The following is a 26,357-nucleotide window of genomic DNA, read 5'->3' on the forward strand; positions in this document are numbered from 1 at the left end:
TAGAACCTACCATTAGCCATCTGGCTCCAGGAGAAGTATATGGTAGGTTCAGCATGCATGTTGGTACTTGCATCCCTGGATCCGACGAAAGCTGTAATGGCACCGGACGGGGTTACAAGCAAAGTGTACTTGGCTTGCATGCTGACCTGCATTCCCTGGATTTTATGTGGCTGTCATGGCCCATGAACAGGTAGGAACAAGAGTTAGGGACCACTCATGAGACAGCCTTGACGCGGTGAGTGGCTTACTATGCTTTGGCCAAAATATAAACCAATGTCTCATCCAGCATGGAGGGCAGAGTGCTGGATGTAGTGTGCGATCACATTTGCATTTTCCGTTTGTATATGTATTTCGCCATAGTGATGTGCACCTGCAGCAGGTTGTGCTGACGCAACCCCTTATTTTTTTCTTTGTAGTATATATTGGAGGCGTGGCGATCTCCTTGGAGTCATTGCACACCTGACCAGTTAATCTGTCCTTGAGGCTGGTTTTAAAGTCAGTATAAAACTGAGTCTGCTTGTATAGAACCTACCATTAGCCATCTGGCTCCAGGAGAAGTATATGGTAGGTTCAGCATGCATGTTGGTACTTGCATCCCTGGATCCGACGAAAGCTGTAATGGCACCGGACGGGGTTACAAGCAAAGTGTACTTGGCTTGCATGCTGACCTGCATTCCCTGGATTTTATGTGGCTGTCATGGCCCATGAACAGGTAGGAACAAGAGTTAGGGACCACTCATGAGACAGCCTTGACGCGGTGAGTGGCTTACTATGCTTTGGCCAAAATATAAACCAATGTCTCATCCAGCATGGAGGGCAGAGTGCTGGATGTAGTGTGCGATCACATTTGCATTTTCCGTTTGTATATGTATTTCGCCATAGTGATGTGCACCTGCAGCAGGTTGTGCTGACCCAACCCCTTATTTTTTTCTTTGTAGTATATATTGGAGGCGTGGCGATCTCCTTGGAGTCATTGCACACCTGACCAGTTAATCTGTCCTTGAGGCTGGTTTTAAAGTCAGTATAAAACTGAGTCTGCTTGTATAGAACCTACCATTAGCCATCTGGCTCCAGGAGAAGTATATGGTAGGTTCAGCATGCATGTTGGTACTTGCATCCCTGGATCCGACGAAAGCTGTAATGGCACCGGACGGAGTTACAAGCAAAGTGTACTTGGCTTGCATGCTGACCTGCATTCCCTGGATTTTATGTGGCTGTCATGGCCCATGAACAGGTAGGAACAAGAGTTAGGGACCACTCATGAGACAGCCTTGACGCGGTGAGTGGCTTACTATGCTTTGGCCAAAATATAAACCAATGTCTCATCCAGCATGGAGGGCAGAGTGCTGGATGTAGTGTGCGATCACATTTGCATTTTCCGTTTGTATATGTATTTCGCCATAGTGATGTGCACCTGCAGCAGGTTGTGCTGACCCAACCCCTTATTTTTTTCTTTGTAGTATATATTGGAGGCGTGGCGATCTCCTTGGAGTCATTGCACACCTGACCAGTTAATCTGTCCTTGAGGCTGGTTTTAAAGTCAGTATAAAACTGAGTCTGCTTGTATAGAACCTACCATTAGCCATCTGGCTCCAGGAGAAGTATATGGTAGGTTCAGCATGCATGTTGGTACTTGCATCCCTGGATCCGACGAAAGCTGTAATGGCACCGGACGGGGTTACAAGCAAAGTGTACTTGGCTTGCATGCTGACCTGCATTCCCTGGATTTTATGTGGCTGTCATGGCCCATGAACAGGTAGGAACAAGAGTTAGGGACCACTCATGAGACAGCCTTGACGCGGTGAGTGGCTTACTATGCTTTGGCCAAAATATAAACCAATGTCTCATCCAGCATGGAGGGCAGAGTGCTGGATGTAGTGTGCGATCACATTTGCATTTTCCGTTTGTATATGTATTTCGCCATAGTGATGTGCACCTGCAGCAGGTTGTGCTGACCCAACCCCTTATTTTTTTCTTTGTAGTATATATTGGAGGCGTGGCGATCTCCTTGGAGTCATTGCACACCTGACCAGTTAATCTGTCCTTGAGGCTGGTTTTAAAGTCAGTATAAAACTGAGTCTGCTTGTATAGAACCTACCATTAGCCATCTGGCTCCAGGAGAAGTATATGGTAGGTTCAGCATGCATGTTGGTACTTGCATCCCTGGATCCGACGAAAGCTGTAATGGCACCGGACGGGGTTACAAGCAAAGTGTACTTGGCTTGCATGCTGACCTGCATTCCCTGGATTTTATGTGGCTGTCATGGCCCATGAACAGGTAGGAACAAGAGTTAGGGACCACTCATGAGACAGCCTTGACGCGGTGAGTGGCTTACTATGCTTTGGCCAAAATATAAACCAATGTCTCATCCAGCATGGAGGGCAGAGTGCTGGATGTAGTGTGCGATCACATTTGCATTTTCCGTTTGTATATGTATTTCGCCATAGTGATGTGCACCTGCAGCAGGTTGTGCTGACCCAACCCCTTATTTTTTTCTTTGTAGTATATATTGGAGGCGTGGCGATCTCCTTGGAGTCATTGCACACCTGACCAGTTAATCTGTCCTTGAGGCTGGTTTTAAAGTCAGTATAAAACTGAGTCTGCTTGTATAGAACCTACCATTAGCCATCTGGCTCCAGGAGAAGTATATGGTAGGTTCAGCATGCATGTTGGTACTTGCATCCCTGGATCCGACGAAAGCTGTAATGGCACCGGACGGGGTTACAAGCAAAGTGTACTTGGCTTGCATGCTGACCTGCATTCCCTGGATTTTATGTGGCTGTCATGGCCCATGAACAGGTAGGAACAAGAGTTAGGGACCACTCATGAGACAGCCTTGACGCGGTGAGTGGCTTACTATGCTTTGGCCAAAATATAAACCAATGTCTCATCCAGCATGGAGGGCAGAGTGCTGGATGTAGTGTGCGATCACATTTGCATTTTCCGTTTGTATATGTATTTCGCCATAGTGATGTGCACCTGCAGCAGGTTGTGCTGACCCAACCCCTTATTTTTTTCTTTGTAGTATATATTGGAGGCGTGGCGATCTCCTTGGAGTCATTGCACACCTGACCAGTTAATCTGTCCTTGAGGCTGGTTTTAAAGTCAGTATAAAACTGAGTCTGCTTGTATAGAACCTACCATTAGCCATCTGGCTCCAGGAGAAGTATATGGTAGGTTCAGCATGCATGTTGGTACTTGCATCCCTGGATCCGACGAAAGCTGTAATGGCACCGGACGGGGTTACAAGCAAAGTGTACTTGGCTTGCATGCTGACCTGCATTCCCTGGATTTTATGTGGCTGTCATGGCCCATGAACAGGTAGGAACAAGAGTTAGGGACCACTCATGAGACAGCCTTGACGCGGTGAGTGGCTTACTATGCTTTGGCCAAAATATAAACCAATGTCTCATCCAGCATGGAGGGCAGAGTGCTGGATGTAGTGTGCGATCACATTTGCATTTTCCGTTTGTATATGTATTTCGCCATAGTGATGTGCACCTGCAGCAGGTTGTGCTGACCCAACCCCTTATTTTTTTCTTTGTAGTATATATTGGAGGCGTGGCGATCTCCTTGGAGTCATTGCACACCTGACCAGTTAATCTGTCCTTGAGGCTGGTTTTAAAGTCAGTATAAAACTGAGTCTGCTTGTATAGAACCTACCATTAGCCATCTGGCTCCAGGAGAAGTATATGGTAGGTTCAGCATGCATGTTGGTACTTGCATCCCTGGATCCGACGAAAGCTGTAATGGCACCGGACGGGGTTACAAGCAAAGTGTACTTGGCTTGCATGCTGACCTGCATTCCCTGGATTTTATGTGGCTGTCATGGCCCATGAACAGGTAGGAACAAGAGTTAGGGACCACTCATGAGACAGCCTTGACGCGGTGAGTGGCTTACTATGCTTTGGCCAAAATATAAACCAATGTCTCATCCAGCATGGAGGGCAGAGTGCTGGATGTAGTGTGCGATCACATTTGCATTTTCCGTTTGTATATGTATTTCGCCATAGTGATGTGCACCTGCAGCAGGTTGTGCTGACCCAACCCCTTATTTTTTTCTTTGTAGTATATATTGGAGGCGTGGCGATCTCCTTGGAGTCATTGCACACCTGACCAGTTAATCTGTCCTTGAGGCTGGTTTTAAAGTCAGTATAAAACTGAGTCTGCTTGTATAGAACCTACCATTAGCCATCTGGCTCCAGGAGAAGTATATGGTAGGTTCAGCATGCATGTTGGTACTTGCATCCCTGGATCCGACGAAAGCTGTAATGGCACCGGACGGGGTTACAAGCAAAGTGTACTTGGCTTGCATGCTGACCTGCATTCCCTGGATTTTATGTGGCTGTCATGGCCCATGAACAGGTAGGAACAAGAGTTAGGGACCACTCATGAGACAGCCTTGACGCGGTGAGTGGCTTACTATGCTTTGGCCAAAATATAAACCAATGTCTCATCCAGCATGGAGGGCAGAGTGCTGGATGTAGTGTGCTATCACATTTGCATTTTCCGTTTGTATATGTATTTCGCCATAGTGATGTGCACCTGCAGCAGGTTGTGCTGACCCAACCCCTTATTTTTTTCTTTGTAGTATATATTGGAGGCGTGGCGATCTCCTTGGAGTCATTGCACACCTGACCAGTTAATCTGTCCTTGAGGCTGGTTTTAAAGTCAGTATAAAACTGAGTCTGCTTGTATAGAACCTACCATTAGCCATCTGGCTCCAGGAGAAGTATATGGTAGGTTCAGCATGCATGTTGGTACTTGCATCCCTGGATCCGACGAAAGCTGTAATGGCACCGGACGGGGTTACAAGCAAAGTGTACTTGGCTTGCATGCTGACCTGCATTCCCTGGATTTTATGTGGCTGTCATGGCCCATGAACAGGTAGGAACAAGAGTTAGGGACCACTCATGAGACAGCCTTGACGCGGTGAGTGGCTTACTATGCTTTGGCCAAAATATAAACCAATGTCTCATCCAGCATGGAGGGCAGAGTGCTGGATGTAGTGTGCGATCACATTTGCATTTTCCGTTTGTATATGTATTTCGCCATAGTGATGTGCACCTGCAGCAGGTTGTGCTGACCCAACCCCTTATTTTTTTCTTTGTAGTATATATTGGAGGCGTGGCGATCTCCTTGGAGTCATTGCACACCTGACCAGTTAATCTGTCCTTGAGGCTGGTTTTAAAGTCAGTATAAAACTGAGTCTGCTTGTATAGAACCTACCATTAGCCATCTGGCTCCAGGAGAAGTATATGGTAGGTTCAGCATGCATGTTGGTACTTGCATCCCTGGATCCGACGAAAGCTGTAATGGCACCGGACGGGGTTACAAGCAAAGTGTACTTGGCTTGCATGCTGACCTGCATTCCCTGGATTTTATGTGGCTGTCATGGCCCATGAACAGGTAGGAACAAGAGTTAGGGACCACTCATGAGACAGCCTTGACGCGGTGAGTGGCTTACTATGCTTTGGCCAAAATATAAACCAATGTCTCATCCAGCATGGAGGGCAGAGTGCTGGATGTAGTGTGCGATCACATTTGCATTTTCCGTTTGTATATGTATTTCGCCATAGTGATGTGCACCTGCAGCAGGTTGTGCTGACCCAACCCCTTATTTTTTTCTTTGTAGTATATATTGGAGGCGTGGCGATCTCCTTGGAGTCATTGCACACCTGACCAGTTAATCTGTCCTTGAGGCTGGTTTTAAAGTCAGTATAAAACTGAGTCTGCTTGTATAGAACCTACCATTAGCCATCTGGCTCCAGGAGAAGTATATGGTAGGTTCAGCATGCATGTTGGTACTTGCATCCCTGGATCCGACGAAAGCTGTAATGGCACCGGACGGGGTTACAAGCAAAGTGTACTTGGCTTGCATGCTGACCTGCATTCCCTGGATTTTATGTGGCTGTCATGGCCCATGAACAGGTAGGAACAAGAGTTAGGGACCACTCATGAGACAGCCTTGACGCGGTGAGTGGCTTACTATGCTTTGGCCAAAATATAAACCAATGTCTCATCCAGCATGGAGGGCAGAGTGCTGGATGTAGTGTGCGATCACATTTGCATTTTCCGTTTGTATATGTATTTCGCCATAGTGATGTGCACCTGCAGCAGGTTGTGCTGACCCAACCCCTTATTTTTTTCTTTGTAGTATATATTGGAGGCGTGGCGATCTCCTTGGAGTCATTGCACACCTGACCAGTTAATCTGTCCTTGAGGCTGGTTTTAAAGTCAGTATAAAACTGAGTCTGCTTGTATAGAACCTACCATTAGCCATCTGGCTCCAGGAGAAGTATATGGTAGGTTCAGCATGCATGTTGGTACTTGCATCCCTGGATCCGACGAAAGCTGTAATGGCACCGGACGGGGTTACAAGCAAAGTGTACTTGGCTTGCATGCTGACCTGCATTCCCTGGATTTTATGTGGCTGTCATGGCCCATGAACAGGTAGGAACAAGAGTTAGGGACCACTCATGAGACAGCCTTGACGCGGTGAGTGGCTTACTATGCTTTGGCCAAAATATAAACCAATGTCTCATCCAGCATGGAGGGCAGAGTGCTGGATGTAGTGTGCGATCACATTTGCATTTTCCGTTTGTATATGTATTTCGCCATAGTGATGTGCACCTGCAGCAGGTTGTGCTGACCCAACCCCTTATTTTTTTCTTTGTAGTATATATTGGAGGCGTGGCGATCTCCTTGGAGTCATTGCACACCTGACCAGTTAATCTGTCCTTGAGGCTGGTTTTAAAGTCAGTATAAAACTGAGTCTGCTTGTATAGAACCTACCATTAGCCATCTGGCTCCAGGAGAAGTATATGGTAGGTTCAGCATGCATGTTGGTACTTGCATCCCTGGATCCGACGAAAGCTGTAATGGCACCGGACGGGGTTACAAGCAAAGTGTACTTGGCTTGCATGCTGACCTGCATTCCCTGGATTTTATGTGGCTGTCATGGCCCATGAACAGGTAGGAACAAGAGTTAGGGACCACTCATGAGACAGCCTTGACGCGGTGAGTGGCTTACTATGCTTTGGCCAAAATATAAACCAATGTCTCATCCAGCATGGAGGGCAGAGTGCTGGATGTAGTGTGCGATCACATTTGCATTTTCCGTTTGTATATGTATTTCGCCATAGTGATGTGCACCTGCAGCAGGTTGTGCTGACCCAACCCCTTATTTTTTTCTTTGTAGTATATATTGGAGGCGTGGCGATCTCCTTGGAGTCATTGCACACCTGACCAGTTAATCTGTCCTTGAGGCTGGTTTTAAAGTCAGTATAAAACTGAGTCTGCTTGTATAGAACCTACCATTAGCCATCTGGCTCCAGGAGAAGTATATGGTAGGTTCAGCATGCATGTTGGTACTTGCATCCCTGGATCCGACGAAAGCTGTAATGGCACCGGACGGGGTTACAAGCAAAGTGTACTTGGCTTGCATGCTGACCTGCATTCCCTGGATTTTATGTGGCTGTCATGGCCCATGAACAGGTAGGAACAAGAGTTAGGGACCACTCATGAGACAGCCTTGACGCGGTGAGTGGCTTACTATGCTTTGGCCAAAATATAAACCAATGTCTCATCCAGCATGGAGGGCAGAGTGCTGGATGTAGTGTGCGATCACATTTGCATTTTCCGTTTGTATATGTATTTCGCCATAGTGATGTGCACCTGCAGCAGGTTGTGCTGACCCAACCCCTTATTTTTTTCTTTGTAGTATATATTGGAGGCGTGGCGATCTCCTTGGAGTCATTGCACACCTGACCAGTTAATCTGTCCTTGAGGCTGGTTTTAAAGTCAGTATAAAACTGAGTCTGCTTGTATAGAACCTACCATTAGCCATCTGGCTCCAGGAGAAGTATATGGTAGGTTCAGCATGCATGTTGGTACTTGCATCCCTGGATCCGACGAAAGCTGTAATGGCACCGGACGGGGTTACAAGCAAAGTGTACTTGGCTTGCATGCTGACCTGCATTCCCTGGATTTTATGTGGCTGTCATGGCCCATGAACAGGTAGGAACAAGAGTTAGGGACCACTCATGAGACAGCCTTGACGCGGTGAGTGGCTTACTATGCTTTGGCCAAAATATAAACCAATGTCTCATCCAGCATGGAGGGCAGAGTGCTGGATGTAGTGTGCGATCACATTTGCATTTTCCGTTTGTATATGTATTTCGCCATAGTGATGTGCACCTGCAGCAGGTTGTGCTGACCCAACCCCTTATTTTTTTCTTTGTAGTATATATTGGAGGCGTGGCGATCTCCTTGGAGTCATTGCACACCTGACCAGTTAATCTGTCCTTGAGGCTGGTTTTAAAGTCAGTATAAAACTGAGTCTGCTTGTATAGAACCTACCATTAGCCATCTGGCTCCAGGAGAAGTATATGGTAGGTTCAGCATGCATGTTGGTACTTGCATCCCTGGATCCGACGAAAGCTGTAATGGCACCGGACGGGGTTACAAGCAAAGTGTACTTGGCTTGCATGCTGACCTGCATTCCCTGGATTTTATGTGGCTGTCATGGCCCATGAACAGGTAGGAACAAGAGTTAGGGACCACTCATGAGACAGCCTTGACGCGGTGAGTGGCTTACTATGCTTTGGCCAAAATATAAACCAATGTCTCATCCAGCATGGAGGGCAGAGTGCTGGATGTAGTGTGCGATCACATTTGCATTTTCCGTTTGTATATGTATTTCGCCATAGTGATGTGCACCTGCAGCAGGTTGTGCTGACCCAACCCCTTATTTTTTTATTGTTTTCTTTCACCTGTTTTATATTTCACCTGGCCGCCATGTTTTTTCTTCCAAGGATGTCCAGGTGGTCTTCTTTTCCTGTCTTGCATTAATATGGTTCTCTCCGTGTCCTGTAGCCTGATACGTTCAGGTTCCTTTTCGGGGTCTCGCCCGATTCATCCAGGCTCACTGCCTGTCCAATCACCTGATACGTTCAGGTCCGGTTGCCTGATACGTCCAGGGTTTTGCTTTCATCATGTCCTCCCACCTGATCCGTTCTAGTGTCTTTTCCGATGTGTCCAGGATTGGCTCCACGTCCCCCTGCCTGATACGTTCAGGATGTTCTTTGTGCCTTCGGCCTGATACGTTTAGGTTTCTATTTTTCATGTCTGTTTGCCTGTTACGTCCAGGTTTCCGTTTTCATGTCCGTCTACCTGATACGTTCAGGTTTCCATCTTCGTCACTGTCTGCCTGATACGTTCAGGTTTTCCGTTTTCATGTCCGTCTGCCTGATACGTTCAGGTTTCCATCTTCGTCACTGTCTGCCTGATACGTTCAGGTTTTTTCGTTTTCGTGTCCATCTGCCTGATACGTTCGGGTTTTCTGCTTCTGGTTTTTCTGCCTGATACGTTCAGGCCCTCGTCATGTCCTCTTGCTGGTCAAGCCTTCATCATGTCCTCCCTCCTGTTACGTTTGGTTCATGTCCCGTCTGGTCAGTCCTGTTTGTGACTTTTCATCTTTTTCAGGGTCATTTCTTGGGCTCGCCTTCTCACTCCGTCATTTTTCTCTCTTACTGTCCTGTTGCATCTTTCTCCTTCCCCAGTGTACCTATCACGGTCAGTTCAGGCTTCTTTATCTGTCACGCTTGGGGCCTGTTGCTCGCCATTGCCATCACGCACGGGTCATGTCTCCTCACTGCCTGCCACACTGGTCAACTCCATGCTGGCAGCCAGTTGGGGCCTCGTTTCCAGACGCGTCTCGGCTCTCGGTTTGTTCAGGGCCCGGCGTTTTCATTCACTTGTTCACGTCAGGTCCTTTTCCTCACTACCTGACACGCTCAGGCCGCTCGGTTTTCGTGTTTTCTTTCAGGTTGTCCTCCCATCGCCTGATATCGTTCAGGATTTCTTGCGTTTTCGGCCTGCCACCTTCAGGGTTCATTTTCGTCCTGTTTCATCATCACGTAAGTTTCGTCTTGTCAGCATATGTTGGGGTACATCTCCCCGCAGGTACCAGTAAAAATTTCCTCCTCACTTACCAATCCCAGATTCGCAGGGTGAAGTTCACTCTATCCGCGGACATTTCCGAGTTTTGTTCGTTTCCAGGTTTCCTAACTTTTTCCATCCTAAACTTTCTGAGGCTCCAGGTAAGTAAAAAAAAAAAAAAGAAAAAAAATTTTTTTTGGGGGGTTGTCAATTCACGTCAGATCCTCCCACAGGGTCCGGTCTTCTTCGTGCAACATGTCTCACGTCTCGGATATTGAGGACTCACTGTCCATCCCTGAGTCAGCGGTCTCGGAGGCAGCCAGCCGCGCATCTTACAGGCATTGGACCATCCCCAGGATGCTCGCTGAACTGAAGAAGAAAGGGATCCGCCATTCGGCATCCGCACGAAAGGCAGAACTATATCATCTGCTCTTCCCTGAATCTCCCAGGACTCCCGAACCACCCGGAGCCTCCGAAGATCTGGTCTCCATGTCGACCATTCAGCTCTCCCTGACCCAACTCCATGCGACCATCAACAACATGGCGTCTTCGATATCACACATCGACTCCAGGCTCCAGGCCGTCGAGAGCAAGATTGCTACGCCTCCTCCTCCGCCAGAGGCCGAAGCCGTGCCTTCTACTTCCCAGGCCAACGTCCCAGGTACAGGTCTGGCCTCTCCCGACATCGCCCCAGCGTTCTTCGTACCAGAGAACATCAGGCGGGATATCCTGGCGGGAAAGGATATCAATTTGGCCGCCATCCTAATCTCCACCCATGATACGGTCGAAAACCAGACAATCGCCTGCGGTGATGTGTCGGTCGTGCTGAGGTCTAAAGACGTCCGCCTCAACAAGAAGCTGTCCATCCCCGAATTCATGCTGACCTTCAGCCTGTACAGGGACATAGTGTGCTCCATTCATCCCCACCGCAGGGTAGAATTGGACACATACATGTACAAGGTCACCGAGCTGGGTTACAGATATGGCGGTACCGCCTTCTATGAGTACCATTGGTCTTTCTCTGCCAAAGCTGCAGCGGCTTTCCTCCAGCACCAGCATGTCACCAACTGGGCAGTGTTGGACATGGAGATTTTTAGCAGGCACTTCGCCGGGCAAAAATCCCCAGCCTGTGCCGGTTGCCAATCAGTCCTCCATTCTTCTGATTGGTGCCCCCATGTCACCAACCCATCTCCTGCCAGGCCAACGTCCAGCTCAGGGGCGCAGAAACCCAACCCCGCCACGGACAAACTCGGCCGTCCCATCACCTTCTTAGGGAAGAATCAGCTCTGTAACAACTTCAACCTGGGTTTTTGCAGTTATGATAAATGCAAGGCTTTGCACATCTGCGCCATCTGTTTCAGGGCCCATCCTCAGTCCTCCTGTTCCCAACGGACGGCAAAACGCTCATGACTAGGCGGGGTCAACGTTGACCTGTTACTCTCCCTCCTCCAACAACATCACGACCCCAGTTTTGTCCAGTTTCTCACACAGGGTTTCTCGGAGGGTTTCCATACCGGGCTAGTCACCCTTCCGCAGGTCACTCATGAGTGCCCCAACCTCCTCTCTTCTCTAGCGGATCCCGGGGCGGTGGACGCTCTGCTGGAGGCGGAGTTGCAGAAGGGCTTCATGATCGGTCTTTTTGCGGAATCCCCTTTCCCTCTGTACCGGGTCAGCCCCATAGGTCTGGTGTCCAAAAAATCTTCCAATAAAAAAAGATTAATCTATGACTTGTCTGCTCCTCATGCATCCACCACCCCCAGCCTAAATTCCCTGGTCCCGTCGGACGAGTTCTCCATGCAGTACTCGTCCCTGGATGAGGCCGTGGAGCTCATCTTACAGGTCGGGGCAGGAGCTTGGTTGTCAAAAGCGGACATTGCTGATGCCTTCAAGTTGCTGCCCATCCTGCCTCACCTGTGGAAGTTCTACGGCATCAAATGGAGGGCAAAATATTACTTTGCCACCCGCTTGACGTTCGGGTCAAAGAGCAGTCCCTGGCTCTTTGACCAGTTCGCCCAAGCACTGCATTGGCTCTTGGTCAATCATGCCCACTGTCCGAGGGTCATACATTACCTGGATGACTTCTTGCTCATCGAGCAGGCCGAACGCGCCCCGGACAGGTTGGACAGCCTCCTCAGCCTGTTCAGCCGCCTGAATGTTCCGGTGGCTTCAGCCAAGGTCGAGGGCCCCTCCAGGGTAATCACCTTTCTGGGCATCACCCTGGACACAATCAGAATGGAGGCCAGCCTCCCCCTGGACAAATTAAACAGGTTAAAGGACTCCGTGGCCAGGCTCGTGGGCACCCGCACGGTGTCAAAGTTGGAACTCCAGTCTTTATTGGGGTCTTTCAACTTTGCCGCCAGGATCATGCCCCAGGGCAGGTCTTTCACCGCCGGCCTACTCAGACTCCTTCCAGCAGCCTCAGATCAGCATGCCCTCATCCACCTCGGGCGCGACGCGCTGGCGGATCTGGCCATGTGGTCTTTGTTTTTGTCCAGCTGGAATGGCATCTCCCTCTTCGTTCCTCAGTGGAACGAGGCCTCTCCCTTGGTATTCTCCGATGCTGCTGCTTCCCTCGGTTTCGGGGCCATCTGCGGGGATCAATGGTTTGCGGGTCCTTGGCCCGCGCAGGTCTCCTCAGACCAGGAGGCTGCCAGGTCCTCCCCCCTGCTCGAGGTATACCCCATCGTCGCAGCCGCTCTTGTCTGGGGACAGTCATGGAGTAACAGGCCAGTGTGCTTCATGACTGACAACCAGGCGGTTGTTGACATCCTCGCCAGGGGTAGGTCCAGCTCCCCCAAGGTCATGCGTCTGGTTCGCAGGCTCACCTGGCTGTCCCTTCAAAGCAACTTCCGCATCATTTGCAGGCACATAGAGGGCAGGAAAAATACTGCTTCTGATGCTCTGTCCCGTTTAAACTTTAATTTGTTTTTCCAGGTCATGCCGGGAGCTCGGAGAGTCGGGATCAACCCTCCGGGGTTCGAAGCCCTGATCATGGACTAGAGGAGTACGTTTCCGCAGCCCACGGTCTCATCCGCGAGTCTCTCTCGGCTAATTCTGCCCGGAACTATTTAACAGGGTGGAACACCTTCAGGCGGTCGCCCACCTTCACCCCAGGGGAGTCTCCTTCGTCCTGGCCTTCCTGGCGTACTGCCACAAGGAGCTCCACCTGTCCCACAACACCATCAGACTTTATTTAGCGGGCATCCAGCACCACCACATGATCAGTCATCCCAGTCATACCTCCTTCTTTTCCTCCCAGGCGGTCAAGGCGGTTTTGAGGGGCATTCAGAAGCTCTCTTCCCCTGCCATTCCCACCAGACAACCAGTCACAGGGGAATTATTCCAAAAAATTTCTGCCGCCCTAGATGGTAATCCCTTTGGCCCTTTCAGAAGTTTGATCCTCAAAGCCGCTCTCTACCTCAGCTTCTATGGGTTTCTCAGGCCGGGGGAATTCTGCTGCACCTCAGCCCGGAATCCAGGGCCAGTTATCAGCCAGCTCCTCCATAGTTTAGACCACTTCACCTTCTCTCTTCCTTCCTCCAAAACCTCCCAAGTCGGTCCACCGGTACAGATCGAATACTTTAAGTCGTTCAATCCTTGGTGCCCAGTGTCCGTGTTCAATCAGCTGCTCTCCACTCTCCAGGACAGAACTCCCGATAGCCCCCTACTGCCATTTCCCGTGCTGTCACTGAAATCCGCGCAGTTCCTCAGGCACATTCGTTCCATAGCTTCGGGTCTGGGGTTCCACGCTGCTTCCATTTCCGGACACTCCTTCCGAATCGGGGCCGCATCGGCAGCCTCCAAACATGGCGTCCCCGCTCACGTCATACGGAAGATGGGACGATGGCAATCTTCCTGTTTTTCCCGTTACATCCCTCATCCACGGGTCGAGATTGCCAAAGCGTTTTCCAGTCTGGTTTTGTAATCTCCAAATAATAAACTGCCTAAATTCATGTTTTGCCCCCTTTTTTGGCTACCCGCGTCACGTGGCTAAAGGCACACCACTAGCCAAGTTAGGTCCTACCGTGTCCAGTGCACACCCTCTTCCCAACACTCCCCCCGGAGCCTTGACCACAAGTATAGCAGGCTGGATTCCCAGCCTGCATTTGTGGGAGGGGCATAGGGTATTTAGCCGGCACACGCCCTCCCTCTGGTGTCGGCATCGCACAGTGCCCCACCCGACCCTCCCTCTTTTCCAGCTTCACTCAGCTCAGACTCCCTGGGTTAGCCCCCTTTTTTGGCTACCCGCGTCACGTGGCTAAAGGCACACCACTAGCCAAGTTAGGTCCTACCGTGTCCAGTGCACACCCTCTTCCCAACACTCCCCCCGGAGCCTTGACCACAAATATATATGTATGACATGGGTGGTGCACCCACCCCCCATGGAAGCCTGCGCAAAGGTTGTAGGAGGATAGAGAAGAAGAAAGGCTACTAACCCTGGAAGAGGACAGCGCAGTGGTCTAAGTTGGAGGGCCGTATCAGCTTGATTCATTTACAGTTCATGAACTTTGGGGTTGGGGGGGGAGAGCAAAAATTGGCTCCCTTTGAAATGGGGTTGGTGGCGTGTGGCTTATTGCATTGCCTAACACCAATGTCTGAGAAGGCTGGTTTTGGAAAACTGGAGGTGGCCTGGCTACGTTAAAGGAAGATCCGCTAGCCCTTCAACAATTGCATTTCTTGGTTTTATATATTGCTCAATGGTAATTGGTTGGAAGAACTGAGTCTATAAATTAACTTAACTAATTCAACTAACCAATTAAGGGACTGTTGCTAACCTTAAGCCAGTAACTGTACCTGTATTAGCATTATAACCACGCAGCTCTTTAATCAACTAACCGACTATAATGTATAGAGGCAGAGATGGGTATTCAGTGGTTATATGGACGCATGAAATAATGGAACCAGCTGACTATTTATATGAATGTGGACTAATGTATTGTTGTTTTGGATTTATATGCTGATTTTCCTCTTTTGGCGGTTTATTTTGATAGAATATAGCAGAGGCGGTTAAGGTGAGGTGGGCGGGGAAAGGGGGAAAATGGGGTTTGAGGAAAGTGGGGGAAATTCTAAGGATGGCCATGCAGGGGGCGGGGAAAAAGGCTAAGGGCCAAGTGGAGCTAAATACTTCAATTTCCCCTATGATAAAAAAAAAAACAGAAAGAACCAAGCAACTACTCTTGACTAACATGCGTGGACAAAGGAGTCCCTCCAAAAAAAAAAAAAAAAGAGGAGGTGCTTCTTTGTCAAGAGGATGAATCCATCTTAGAGGAAAATTCCGGCTTGAGGGTGTCCGAGGTGAGTTTACATTCTGGAGAAGGGGGAGGTAAACAGTTAAAGGCGTTGGAGGAAAAAGACACTAAAAAAGAGGAGCAGGTTCCGAGCTTGCAGGATATATTTAAAGAAATAAAAAAATGTAGCTTGGCAATTCAGGACCTCTCTCTCCAGACTGGAAATACTAGGGAGGCGGTGGGACTCCTCAGAGCGGACGTTCAAAAGTATAAAGAAAGGCTGATAGAAATAGAGAAAAGAACGTCTGACTCTGAGGACCTCTTGCAGACAATTACTGAAGAAAAGGATTCCTTTAAGGAGGAAAACAGGGCATTGAAAAATAGAATACTGGATTTAGAAAATAGGTCCAGGAGGTTTAATCTGAAATGTCTGGGAATCCCAGAGGGGGTGGAGGGGCAAGACCCCTCCGCTTTTATACAAACTTGGCTGATGGAACAACTAGGTCAGGGCATCTCGGATGATAAAAACTTTGTGGAACGAGCCTATAGACTCCCGTCAAAGAAAGCCCCACCCGGAATGAGACCAGAACCTATAATCCTTAATTTGTTATCGGTTAGGGATAAGGATGAGATAATGCGCAGGTCAAGGAGGAAAGGGAAATTAGAATATTTAGGTGCAACTGTAATGCTATTTCCTGATTATGCAAAAGAAACGGTAAAGGAAAGAAGCCGGTTTATAGATGTGAAAAAAACCTTACGTTTAAATAATGTCAAATACTCAATGAGGTTTCCAGCTAAACTGAGGGTTGAATGGGAAAATAAAAATTGTTTTTTTGATACAGCGGAAGCGGCCAGAGCATGGGCTAGAGAAATGATAAGGAGTTGAGGGGTACTAAGCTGGGGGTCGGCTGGGAAGGGGAAATGCTAAGATAGAGAACCAGGATTAGTGTATCCTGGCTCATTCAGAAGGGAGGGGAGGTGGGCAGGGGAGGGAATTTCGATGTGCTGCTTGGTTTTGTGTTTTTTTTTTGTTTGCTTTTTAAAAAAAATTATAATAATTTCTCCTCTTCTCTTCTTTCTTCCCTCTCTCCCCTCCCCCCCGGGGGCTTTCCAAATACATTTTGGAAATGGGCAGATATATAAATAGGCTTCTATGAGAATCATCTCTTGGAATATTAGGGGCTTGAGTAGGGGTGTAAAGAGAGTTGCAGTTTTCGATGCAATACACAGATTTTTACCTGCAATAGTTTGTTTACAAGAGACACATTTGACAGGAGAAACGATAAATGGATTGTTTAGATCGTGGATACAGCACTCCTTTCACTCAGTTTACTCATCATATGCCAGAGGTGTGAGTGTATTAATACACCGGGATGTGGATATTAAAATAGGGGAAACAGCTATAGATGGGGAGGGTCGATACGTTTTGATCGACTGTTTTTTGGAAGGAAGACCAAGGGTAATTGAAAATGTTTATATACCGCCACCTTTTAAGCTGGAGGTCCTATTAAAAATTCACGATTTTGTACTTAAGGTAGGGGATAAACCACTTTTAGTTATGGGTGATTTTAATAATGTTATGGATAGTAAAATAGATAGATGTAGAGTTGGGAATGCTCAAATTCTTAGCACAGGATCTAAATTAAAAAACATTACAGAGGAATTGGGTTGGATAGATATTTTGAGGGTTATGCATCCCAAACTAAAAAAATACTCATGTTTTTCAGACCCATAGGAGCCTATCACGGATTGATTTAGTTTTCACCAATAATAAAGGTTCATCTGATATCGAACAGGTTAAATATAGACAGAGTGGGATTTCTGACCATAACCCAATTATTATAAATATAAAAGCAAGAAATAAAAAAAGAAGAGGGATGCACATAAATATTGGGTGGATAAATATAATGGGGATACATGATACAATTTTGAAAGAGATAAAGTTTTTTTTATTGGAATAAAAGGTTCAACAGCAACCAATATAGTATGGGAGGCCGCAAAGGCCTATATTAGAGGGATTTTCCCAAAATACACAGCAGTATATGAAAAAGGGGTAAGGAAAAAAATAATGGACCTGGAACAAGAGGCGGGAAAATATGAAAATAAGTATATTGGAAACCCTATAGATAAAAACTATAAAGAATGGATAGAAGCAGTATCTAAATTGGAAGATGAGCGGCTCTTACTGGCACAACAACAAAAAGAAAACTATGTGAGGGATAATTATATTTATGCACATATACAGAGCAAAAAGTTAGCGGCCTTGGTGGTGACCCAGATTAAAAAAAAACAACTATATTCATTGTTTAACAGAAAAATCAGGTCATAAAATTACTGAACAAGTGGCTAAAATAGAACTGCTTATAGAATATTTTCAAGATATGTATAGTAGTAGGATTAATAAGAACTTGACACAAATTCAACACTTCCTGGAGGATATTACTATCTCTAGGCTAACAATAGAGCAAGTGAAAAATTGGAGGCCCCCTGGAAGTGGATAAAATACTGTCTAGGATCACAAAAAATAAGGCCCCAGAAACAGATGGCATCCCGTTTGAAGTCTATGCTCAATATAAAGAAATATTTATTCCAAAACTATTGACAATGTAGGAGGACTCGAGGAAGGCAGGGAAGCTGTCAGACTCATTGAGAGAAGCCCTAATTACACAGATTCTAAAACCGGGGAAAGACCCAGCCCTTCCGGACTCATATCGTCCCATTTCACTAATTATTACCGATAACAAAATACTGGCCAGGATTTTGGCAGCTAGACTCAGAAGTGTTGTCTCGGGACTTAATCATGAGGATCAGACGGGATTTATGTCAGGCAAAACTACAATCGATAATATTATGCGTTACTTTGTGAACACCCAGCTTGAACCCACGAATTGCGGCAAACGACTAATTGTTACCATAGATGCCTCAAAGACATTTGATACTATAGAATGGCCCTCTCTGATTATAACATTGAAGAAAATGGGATTCGGCGATAATTTTATATCATGGGTAAGGCTGTTATATACTGAAATCTCAGCAAAAGTTATATTAAATGGGGAATATTCTGATAACATTGATATTGGTAGGGGGGTTAGACAGGGATGTCCCCTTTCCCCCCTGCTTTTTGCCATAGCTATGGAGCCGTTGGCTGATATGATCAGGCAAGATGATGAAATCATGGGGTTCAGGTTTGGTGAGCACGAGGAAAAAATTGCTCTATATGCGAAGGATATTATGTTGTTTGTAGGTTCACATAGATCACTTATGAAGATTTTTTAGGTATTTGATCAGTATGGCAAACATGCCGGGCTCAATATAAATTGGTCTAAATCGGCCTGTGTCCCGATTGATCCTCTGAACAATTTTATACCAGGAGCACTGGAAATTAAGAAGAGTAATGAACCCGTTAAATATCTGGGTATTCAAATAACCCCAAATCCTAAGGAATATGTCCAGCTGAATGTGACTCCCAAAATACAAGAAATGTCTCGATGGCAGGTCGGATTTCCTTAGTGAAAATGTGTCTACTACCTTCCCTGAACTTCATTCTGTGGAATGCACCGGCAACAATCCCTAAAAAAATATTTAAAATAATAGCTAGTCTTTTAATGGACTTGATATGGCGAGGGAAAAAACCAAGGATAAAAGCACAAATATTGTGTATCCATGAGGGAGGGTGGACTATCAGTCCCAGACTTGGAACTTTATTTTATCTCTGGCCATATAAAAAACATGATAACGTGGAGTAACACGCAAAGATATAAGTCCATGATAGTAGGGATAAATGAAAGGCTAGAGAACTGTACTATCTTCCAGCTTATAGAAGAGGGTGTTTTGGCACAACAGGGAAGTAGAAAGATACCACTATTTGAGCTGATGGAAAGGGTTTGGAAGGAATTAAGGGCTTTGTGGACCCAGGCTGGACTCCATGCTGACACCATACTGTGGGATAATACCCACCTAATAGAACTAAAGGCAATTGAACAAGAGTTTTGGTGGAAGCATTGAGTCTATAAACTGGGCCAGGTATGGAGACATGGGGATATAATACAGTCCTGATCAAAAGTTTAAGACCACTTGAAAAATGGCAAAAAATCATATTTAGCATGGCTGGATCTTAACAAGGTTCCAAGTAGAGCTTCAACATGCAACAAGAAGAAATGGGAGTGAGACAAAAAAAAATTTGAGCATTCAATTTAATGAAAACAACGAATAAACTGAAACAGGCTGTTTTTCAGCTGATCAAAAGTTTAGGACCACACAAAAAAACGAAACCCCCCCAAAACAGAAATCCAACTTCCAAACATGAACTCTGTAATGAGTAGCTCCGCCGTTATTGTTTATCACTTCCAAAATTTGTTTCGGCATGCTTGATGCAAGCGTTTCCATGTGGGGAGTGGGAACATTTCTCCAAGTGGTGAAGACGGCCGCACGAATGCCATCTACTGTCTGGAACTGTTGTCCATTTTTGTAAACTTCCCTTGCCATCCATCCCCAAAGGTTCTCAATTGGATTTAGATCAGGGGAACACGCAGGATGGACCAAAAGAGTGATGTTATTCTCCTGGAAGAAGTCCCTTGTCCTGCGGGCATTATGTACTGTAGCGTTGTCCTGTTGAAACACCCAGTCGTTACCACACAGACGAGGGCCCTCAGTCATGAGAAATGCTCTCTGCAACATCTGGACATAGCCAGCGGACGTTTGACGCCCCTGCACTTCCTGAAGCTCCATTGTTCCACTGAAGGAAAAAGCACCCCAGACCATTATGGCGCCCCCTCCACTGTGGCGCGTAGAAAACATCTCAGGTGGGATCTGCTTGTCATGCCAGTAAAGTTGGAAACCATCAGGACCATCAAGGTTAAATTTTTTCTCATCAGAGAATAAAACTTTCTTCCACCTTTGAAAGTCCCATGTTTGGTGCTACTTGAGTCCCATGTCCCCGGGCTACTTGAGAAACCTTGGCGTGGTGCCCGGGCTTAGACATGTTCTACAACGTAGAACATGTTGACTAATCTCTCAATTTTAAAATCAGTTTGAGGGTTTAGTGAGACTACAGAGTGCACCTGTGTTTGTTATTATTTTGTTATATTGGTGCTCTCTTGCAAAGTCCAAACGAGCAGTTCTGTGGCGTTCAAGGAGACGAGGTCTTTGAAGACGTTTTTTGTTTTTGAAGCCCTTCAGTCTCAGATACCATCTGATGGTTATGGGGCTGCAGTCAGCACCAGTAAGGGCCTTAACTTGGGTCGAGGATCATCCAGTGTCTTGACGGACAGCCAATTGGATCCTCCGGCTCAGTGCTGATGAATTTTTTTGGGGTCTTCCACTTGACTTTTTTTTGTTCAATAACCCTCAGGATCATTTAAGAAATTACAAATGACTGTCTTACTGCGTCCCACCTCAGCAGCGATGGCGCGCTGTGAGAGACCCTGCTTATGCAGTTCAACAACCCGACCACGTTCAAAAAGAGAGTTTTTTTTGCCTTTGCCATCACAACGTGTGACTACCTGACAGAAAATGACAATGAATCCACATCTTTGTACAGATTTGGCCTTTTAAAGGCATGTGGTCCTAAAATTTTGATCAGCTGTTTCAGTTTAATCGTTATTTTCAATTAATTGAATGCTCAAAAAATGTTTTGTCTCCCTCTCATTTCTTCTTGTTGCATGTTGAAGCTCTACTTGGAACCTTGTTAAGATCCAACAAAATAAGATTTTTTGCCATTTTTCAAGTGGTCTTAAACTTTTGATCAGGACTGTACTATACGAAGATCTTAAAAAAGGAGTATGGTCTGAGTAATACAGAACTATGGTTTTTTCATCTACAACTAAAACAAGTATTGAGAATGCTGCTGGGGAGGGGTACACAAATTGTTGCCCTTCCACAGCCGCTAGTTGATATTTCTGGATTAATAACAGGGGGGAAATTAGTTTCTAAAATATATCAATGTCTGTTACAACAAAAGACTAAGAAAATAGCAGCTAACAGGTTAATGCATAAATGGCAGGATGCTATAAACCCCCAGCGAGAAGAGTTCTTGGATTTGGCTATACAGGAAAAAAATAGGATCTCAAAGAACTTTTCCCATACAATTATCTAATTTAATATACTATATTGCCTTTATTATTCCCCCAAGTTTTTAATGAAGTGCTATAAACCTAAAGTCTTTAGATGCTTAAAGTGTGGGGAGATAGGGGTTGACGATGTTCACATACTTTGGACATATCTAAAGATCCAAGAGTTCTGGAGAAAGGGTAGGGATAGAATAGAGCAATACCATCGGATTAAAGTCCCTAGCCAATTTGAGATATGTATATTGGGGGTGATGGATAAAATGGACATCCCTCAACATCGATAAATAGCTTCCAAATTACTTTTTCAAGCTAGGAAGTGTATCATTCGACACTGGGGAGGTAGTGTTGTACCCACGATCAAGGAATGGGAGAAGCTTATTAGAATTTCACTTGTTTGCGAGGAATCTCATCTGGTAAACAATAAGAAAAATATAGATTTTCTAGAATATGGCAGAAATGGTTGGCATAGCGACTTTCTCTGAGAAGATGGGAACTATCATGAGTTGGGGCCAGGGGACGGAGGTGAGGGAGAGAGGATGATTAGAGGAGCGAGGTAAGAGGAGGGAGAGACTTGTGTTTTTATTTTTTTTGTGTTTTTTTATCTCTCTTTGAGAGAAGCAGCCAACGAATAAGGGTGAAGGGTGGGGTATGCTATGGATTATTAAATGTTACTAAACTAAAAGATTGTAAAAATTCTTTTTGTATGTTAAATAATAAAGATTTATAAAAATAATTTAAAAAAAAGATGCTGTGGCATCACTTCAAGATTTACACCAGACATCCGAAGAATATTGCTGAACTGAAACAGTTCTGTAAAGAGGAATGGTCAAGAATTACTCCTGACCGTTGGCCACGTCTGATCTGCAACTACAGGAAATGTTTGGTGGAAGTTATTGCTGCCAAAGGAGGTTCAACCAGTTATTAAATCAAAGGGTTCACATACTTTTTCCACCTGCACTGTGAATGTTTACATGGTGTGTTCAATAAAAACATGGTAACATTTAATTCTTTGTGTGTTATTAGTTTAAGCAGACTGTGTCTATTGTTGTGACTTAGATGAAGATCAGATCACATTTTATGACCAATTTGTGCAGAAATCTATATCATTCCAAAGGGTTCACATACTTTTTCTTGCAACTGTATATACCAAATGCAATACCTCTACCGGTCACAGACTATGACCGTCAAAATAAAAAAACAGAAATGGTAGGCAGCACTCCAGCTCAAGTGAAAAAGTGGACTTCTCTATTCACTCATGCTTCTGCAACGTTTCAGCTCAACTCAATGGCCTGACACTTGAAAAAATCTCCATTGAATTGAGCGGAAACGTGATCCTGAACACTCCTTAGCGCTAGTTTTTCAAACGACAGTTGGCCGGAATGGCTGAAATCTGCCATTCCAGCCAACTTTAATCTTATGTGTGTGGGCATCTTAAGTTTAGGTTTCTGAGAACACATGGAGAGGTGAGCTTTTGAGATCTGTTCACAAAGTGCAGAGCTGCATGGTGGCTGTTGCTGCTCGTTGTGCTGTGCCTGTGGTTTGGTGGGGCCCAGTGCTTTGGGGGCTTAGCCTGATAAAAAGAGGTGTTGCTGGGTTGCTGGGTCTTGTCACGTGCGGGTGCTGTGTTGCACCAGTGATGTTTAATATGTGGTGCTGCATCAAATTAGAGTAGGGACCCACTCATAAGAGGCCACCTTGACATGGTGAGTGGGCCTATTCATTTTGATCAAAACGTGTGCAAATGCTAAAAGCTGTGTGTGAACAACCTTCAGGGCTAATTTACATGACTCTGCTCAGTAGGGAAAACACAGCCCATGTGTCGGCCGCATCTACCAAACTGACTGCATCATAGTAATTTATGACACAGTTTGTATCTGATCGCGGGACTATTGTGCTGAGCTCACATGATGATGTGAGTACAGTACAATAGACCAGTAATCAGATAGGAACTGACTGTATCATAAATCACTATGATGCAGTCAGTTAGGGTCAAGGGAGACTTAGTCGGTCTGGGAGATGTGGCTGACACACAGGCCTAGTTTCTTGAGTGTGGTCATGTGAATCAGGCCTTACAATCAGTTTAGTTTTATATTCTTACAGATCTCCTTTTTAATTTTAATTTGCTTTTTGCTTTTCCTAATACTTACAATAAGGAGTACATAGATTGTGTGCTATTGTAATAGTTATATTCATATTTAACACATAATTATACTTCATTTCAGAAACCAAAGCTGTGGAGAGATTGCTTTGGACCTTATCCACGGGACCTCAGACAGGAGACCTGAAAGAAACTTCTGGAACCTGCTCAACTGTTTACCGACCACAAAGAACAGAATATCTTATACACCCAGACTGGAGGTCTCAGAGTTAAACTGTATTGCTATAAGTTAACCACTGTGGGGTTTCACTCTGGTAGATAATGTAAGCGGACGCAGTACAGAGGCAAAAGACAAGTTCTTAACGCAAAACTTCAGTGTTTTATTCACACTTGAGGCAAATGCACAAAACAATGCGTTACTTTGCAGTCTTGGTGTTTATTTCAATGGAAAGTACATCTTGGTGTTACTTCACACAAACCGGAAAGTTCATATAAGACAACTCACCTTGATATCAGTTCTGCCTCCAGCAGTCCACAGCAGGCTTTAGGGGGCCTGTATCCTCGGTCCATGGGTCTCAGCCCTCCAACCTGGCACCAAGCCTAAGATCCCAACACAGAGATCCTGCTGCTGAGCCCAGCTGCCTATTTAAGAACAGCCAGGTGCTGCCAAAAACCCAGACCGGCAATTAAAATCCAGTCCGGTATTTGACCCCACCTGGAGGCAAATCAGCCCAGCAGCACATGCTGGGAGGAAAATACCTGTTTTCCCAAACCATTACCCTCACTATGTCACATACCATCTCCCCTCCCCCCCCCCTTTGTTCAACCCTGAGGGGGTGAACACTCGCCAGACAATGTACTCGGGACAGGGCATCCACGTTTCCCTGCAACCGGCCTGCCCTGTGTTCCACTGTAAATTTAAAGTTCTGTAGGGAAAGGAACCATCTGGTGACCCAGGCATTTCTGTCTTCGGCCTGGCTCATCTACTTGAAAGGAAAGTGGTCGGTTACCAGGCAGAATTTTCTCCCCAACAAATAATAACGGAGAGACTCGATAGCCAGGCACTCTCTCTCCAGTATACTGTACCTGGTCTCGGCTGGGGTGAGCTTACGGCTGAGGAAGACAACGGGATGCTCCTCCCCGTTGTTTTCCTGAGACAGTACAGCACCAAGGCCTACTTCGGAGGCATCGGTCTGTACTATAAATTCCTTTTTGAAGTCGGGCGTCACCAAAACTGGGGACCCACACAGGGCCGACTTCAAAGCGGAGAAAGCCCCTTCCGCCTGATCATCCCAGTGAACCATCACCGACCAGCGTCCCTTCAAGAGCCCAGTCAATGGCAAGGCCACCGTAGAAAATTAGGGGATAAACCTCATGTAATAGCCCACCATTCCCGAGAACGACTTTGCTTGCCTAGCAGTGACAGGTCGGGGCCAATTCTGTATCGCCTCGATTTTGTTCACTTGGGGTTTGAGGACTCCGCGCCCAATGACATACCCCAGGTATTTAGTCTCCTCTAACCCTATCACATCCAAAGGGAGTCCACTACGGCCTGCACTTTGGGTAGGTGACTTTCCCAGTCGGTACTGTGGATGACAATATCGTCCAGGTAAGCCGAAGCGTACCGACGATGTGGACGAAGCACAATGTCCATAAGTCGTTGAAAAGTGGCGGGGGCACCATGCAGACCAAAGGGTAACACCTTATATTGGTACAGCCCCTCTGGTGTGATGAAGGCAGTTTTCTCTTTGGCAGCCTCCGTCAAGGGTACTTGCCAGTACCCTTTGGTGAAGTCCAAAACAGAAAAATACCAGGCTTGTCCTAATCTCTCGATAAGCTCATCCACCCGATGCATGGGATATGCATCGAATTTTGAAATCTCGTTTAGTTTACGAAAATCGTTACAGAACCGTAAAGTTCCGTCTGGTTTGGGTATTAAAACTATAGGACTGGCCCACTCACTTTTAGACTCCTCAATAACGTCTAGTTGCAGCATTAGCTGCACTTCCTCTGAGATGGCTTGTCGCCGAGCCTCGGGCACCCTGTATGGTTTTAATCAGACTTTTGCCTGAGGCTCAGTGACAATGTCATGCTGGATTATGGACGTGCGTTCAGGAAGGTCTGAGAACACACCTGTGTTCCGACTAATGAACTCCCTGGCCTCCTGAGTCTGTTTAGAGGAGAGGCTGTCAGCAATTTTTACTGTGGCAGCCGCCTCTCTTGCAGCAGACAGAGGGGCCGGTACCTCTTCTCCTAGAAAACCCGGCCGTGGGCTGTCTTCTGTACAGGTTGCCCTATCTTTCCATGGTTTGAGTAAATTCATATGGTAAACCTGCTCCGGCTTTCACCGCCCTGGCCGGTGTACATCTCCAATTTTCTTGAGTACCTCGTAGGGCCCCTGCCACCTAACCAGGAACTTACTGTCGGCACCAGAACCAAAACCCGATCACCCGAGTCTGCCGAATATAGACCCGACTCTGAGCTCGCTGAGCTGCCTGCATATGCTCCCTGACAAAGGCAACACTGTTTCTATCCGATCTTGCATCTGGGTAACGTACTCAATGACACTTTTATATGGGATGGGTTGTTGCTCCCACGCCTCTTTGGCTATGTCCAACAGACCACAAGGATGTCTGCTATATAGCAGTTCGAAGGGCGAGAACCCAGTAGAGGCCTGGGGCACCTCTCGCACTGCGAACATAAGATAGGGCAGAAGGAGGTCCCAGTCCTTCGCATCCCTAGACACCACTCTTTTTAACATGTTTTTTAATGTTTGGTTAAACCTTTCTACCAGGCCGTCAGTTTGCGGATGATAAATGGACGTCCGTAGCTGTTTGATGTGCAGCAACTTACAGAGTTCCCTCAGGACCTTGGACATAAAAGGTGTCCGCTGTTCAGTCAGAACCTTTTTAGGTAGCCCCACTCAGGAAAACATCTCCATTAACTCTTTAGCTATAAGTTTGGCCAATGTATGTTGCAGTGGCACTGCCTCCGGATAACGAGTGGTGTAATCTAGGATG

General features: G+C 46.4%; 1 protein-coding gene across 2 annotated transcripts in view; it reads left to right on the forward strand.

Moving 5' to 3' along the window:
* Nucleotides 1-26,357, forward strand: part of LOC120990016 — a 134,408-nt gene that overhangs the window by 21,652 nt on the left and 86,399 nt on the right. The window contains exon 7 of one of the 2 annotated variants that reach the window (XM_040418518.1): nt 23,462-23,715. The exons of the other annotated variant lie outside the window; for it this stretch is intronic. Coding sequence (XP_040274452.1) covers nt 23,462-23,610 — 149 coding nt within the window. The 3' untranslated portion in view covers nt 23,611-23,715. Of the gene's footprint in view, nt 1-23,461; nt 23,716-26,357 lie in introns of those variants that run through there. 2 annotated transcript variants of the gene reach the window in all.

This window comes from Bufo bufo, chromosome 2 (genome assembly GCF_905171765.1).
Source record: "Bufo bufo chromosome 2, aBufBuf1.1, whole genome shotgun sequence".
NCBI classification, from domain to species: Eukaryota; Metazoa; Chordata; class Amphibia; order Anura; family Bufonidae; genus Bufo; species Bufo bufo.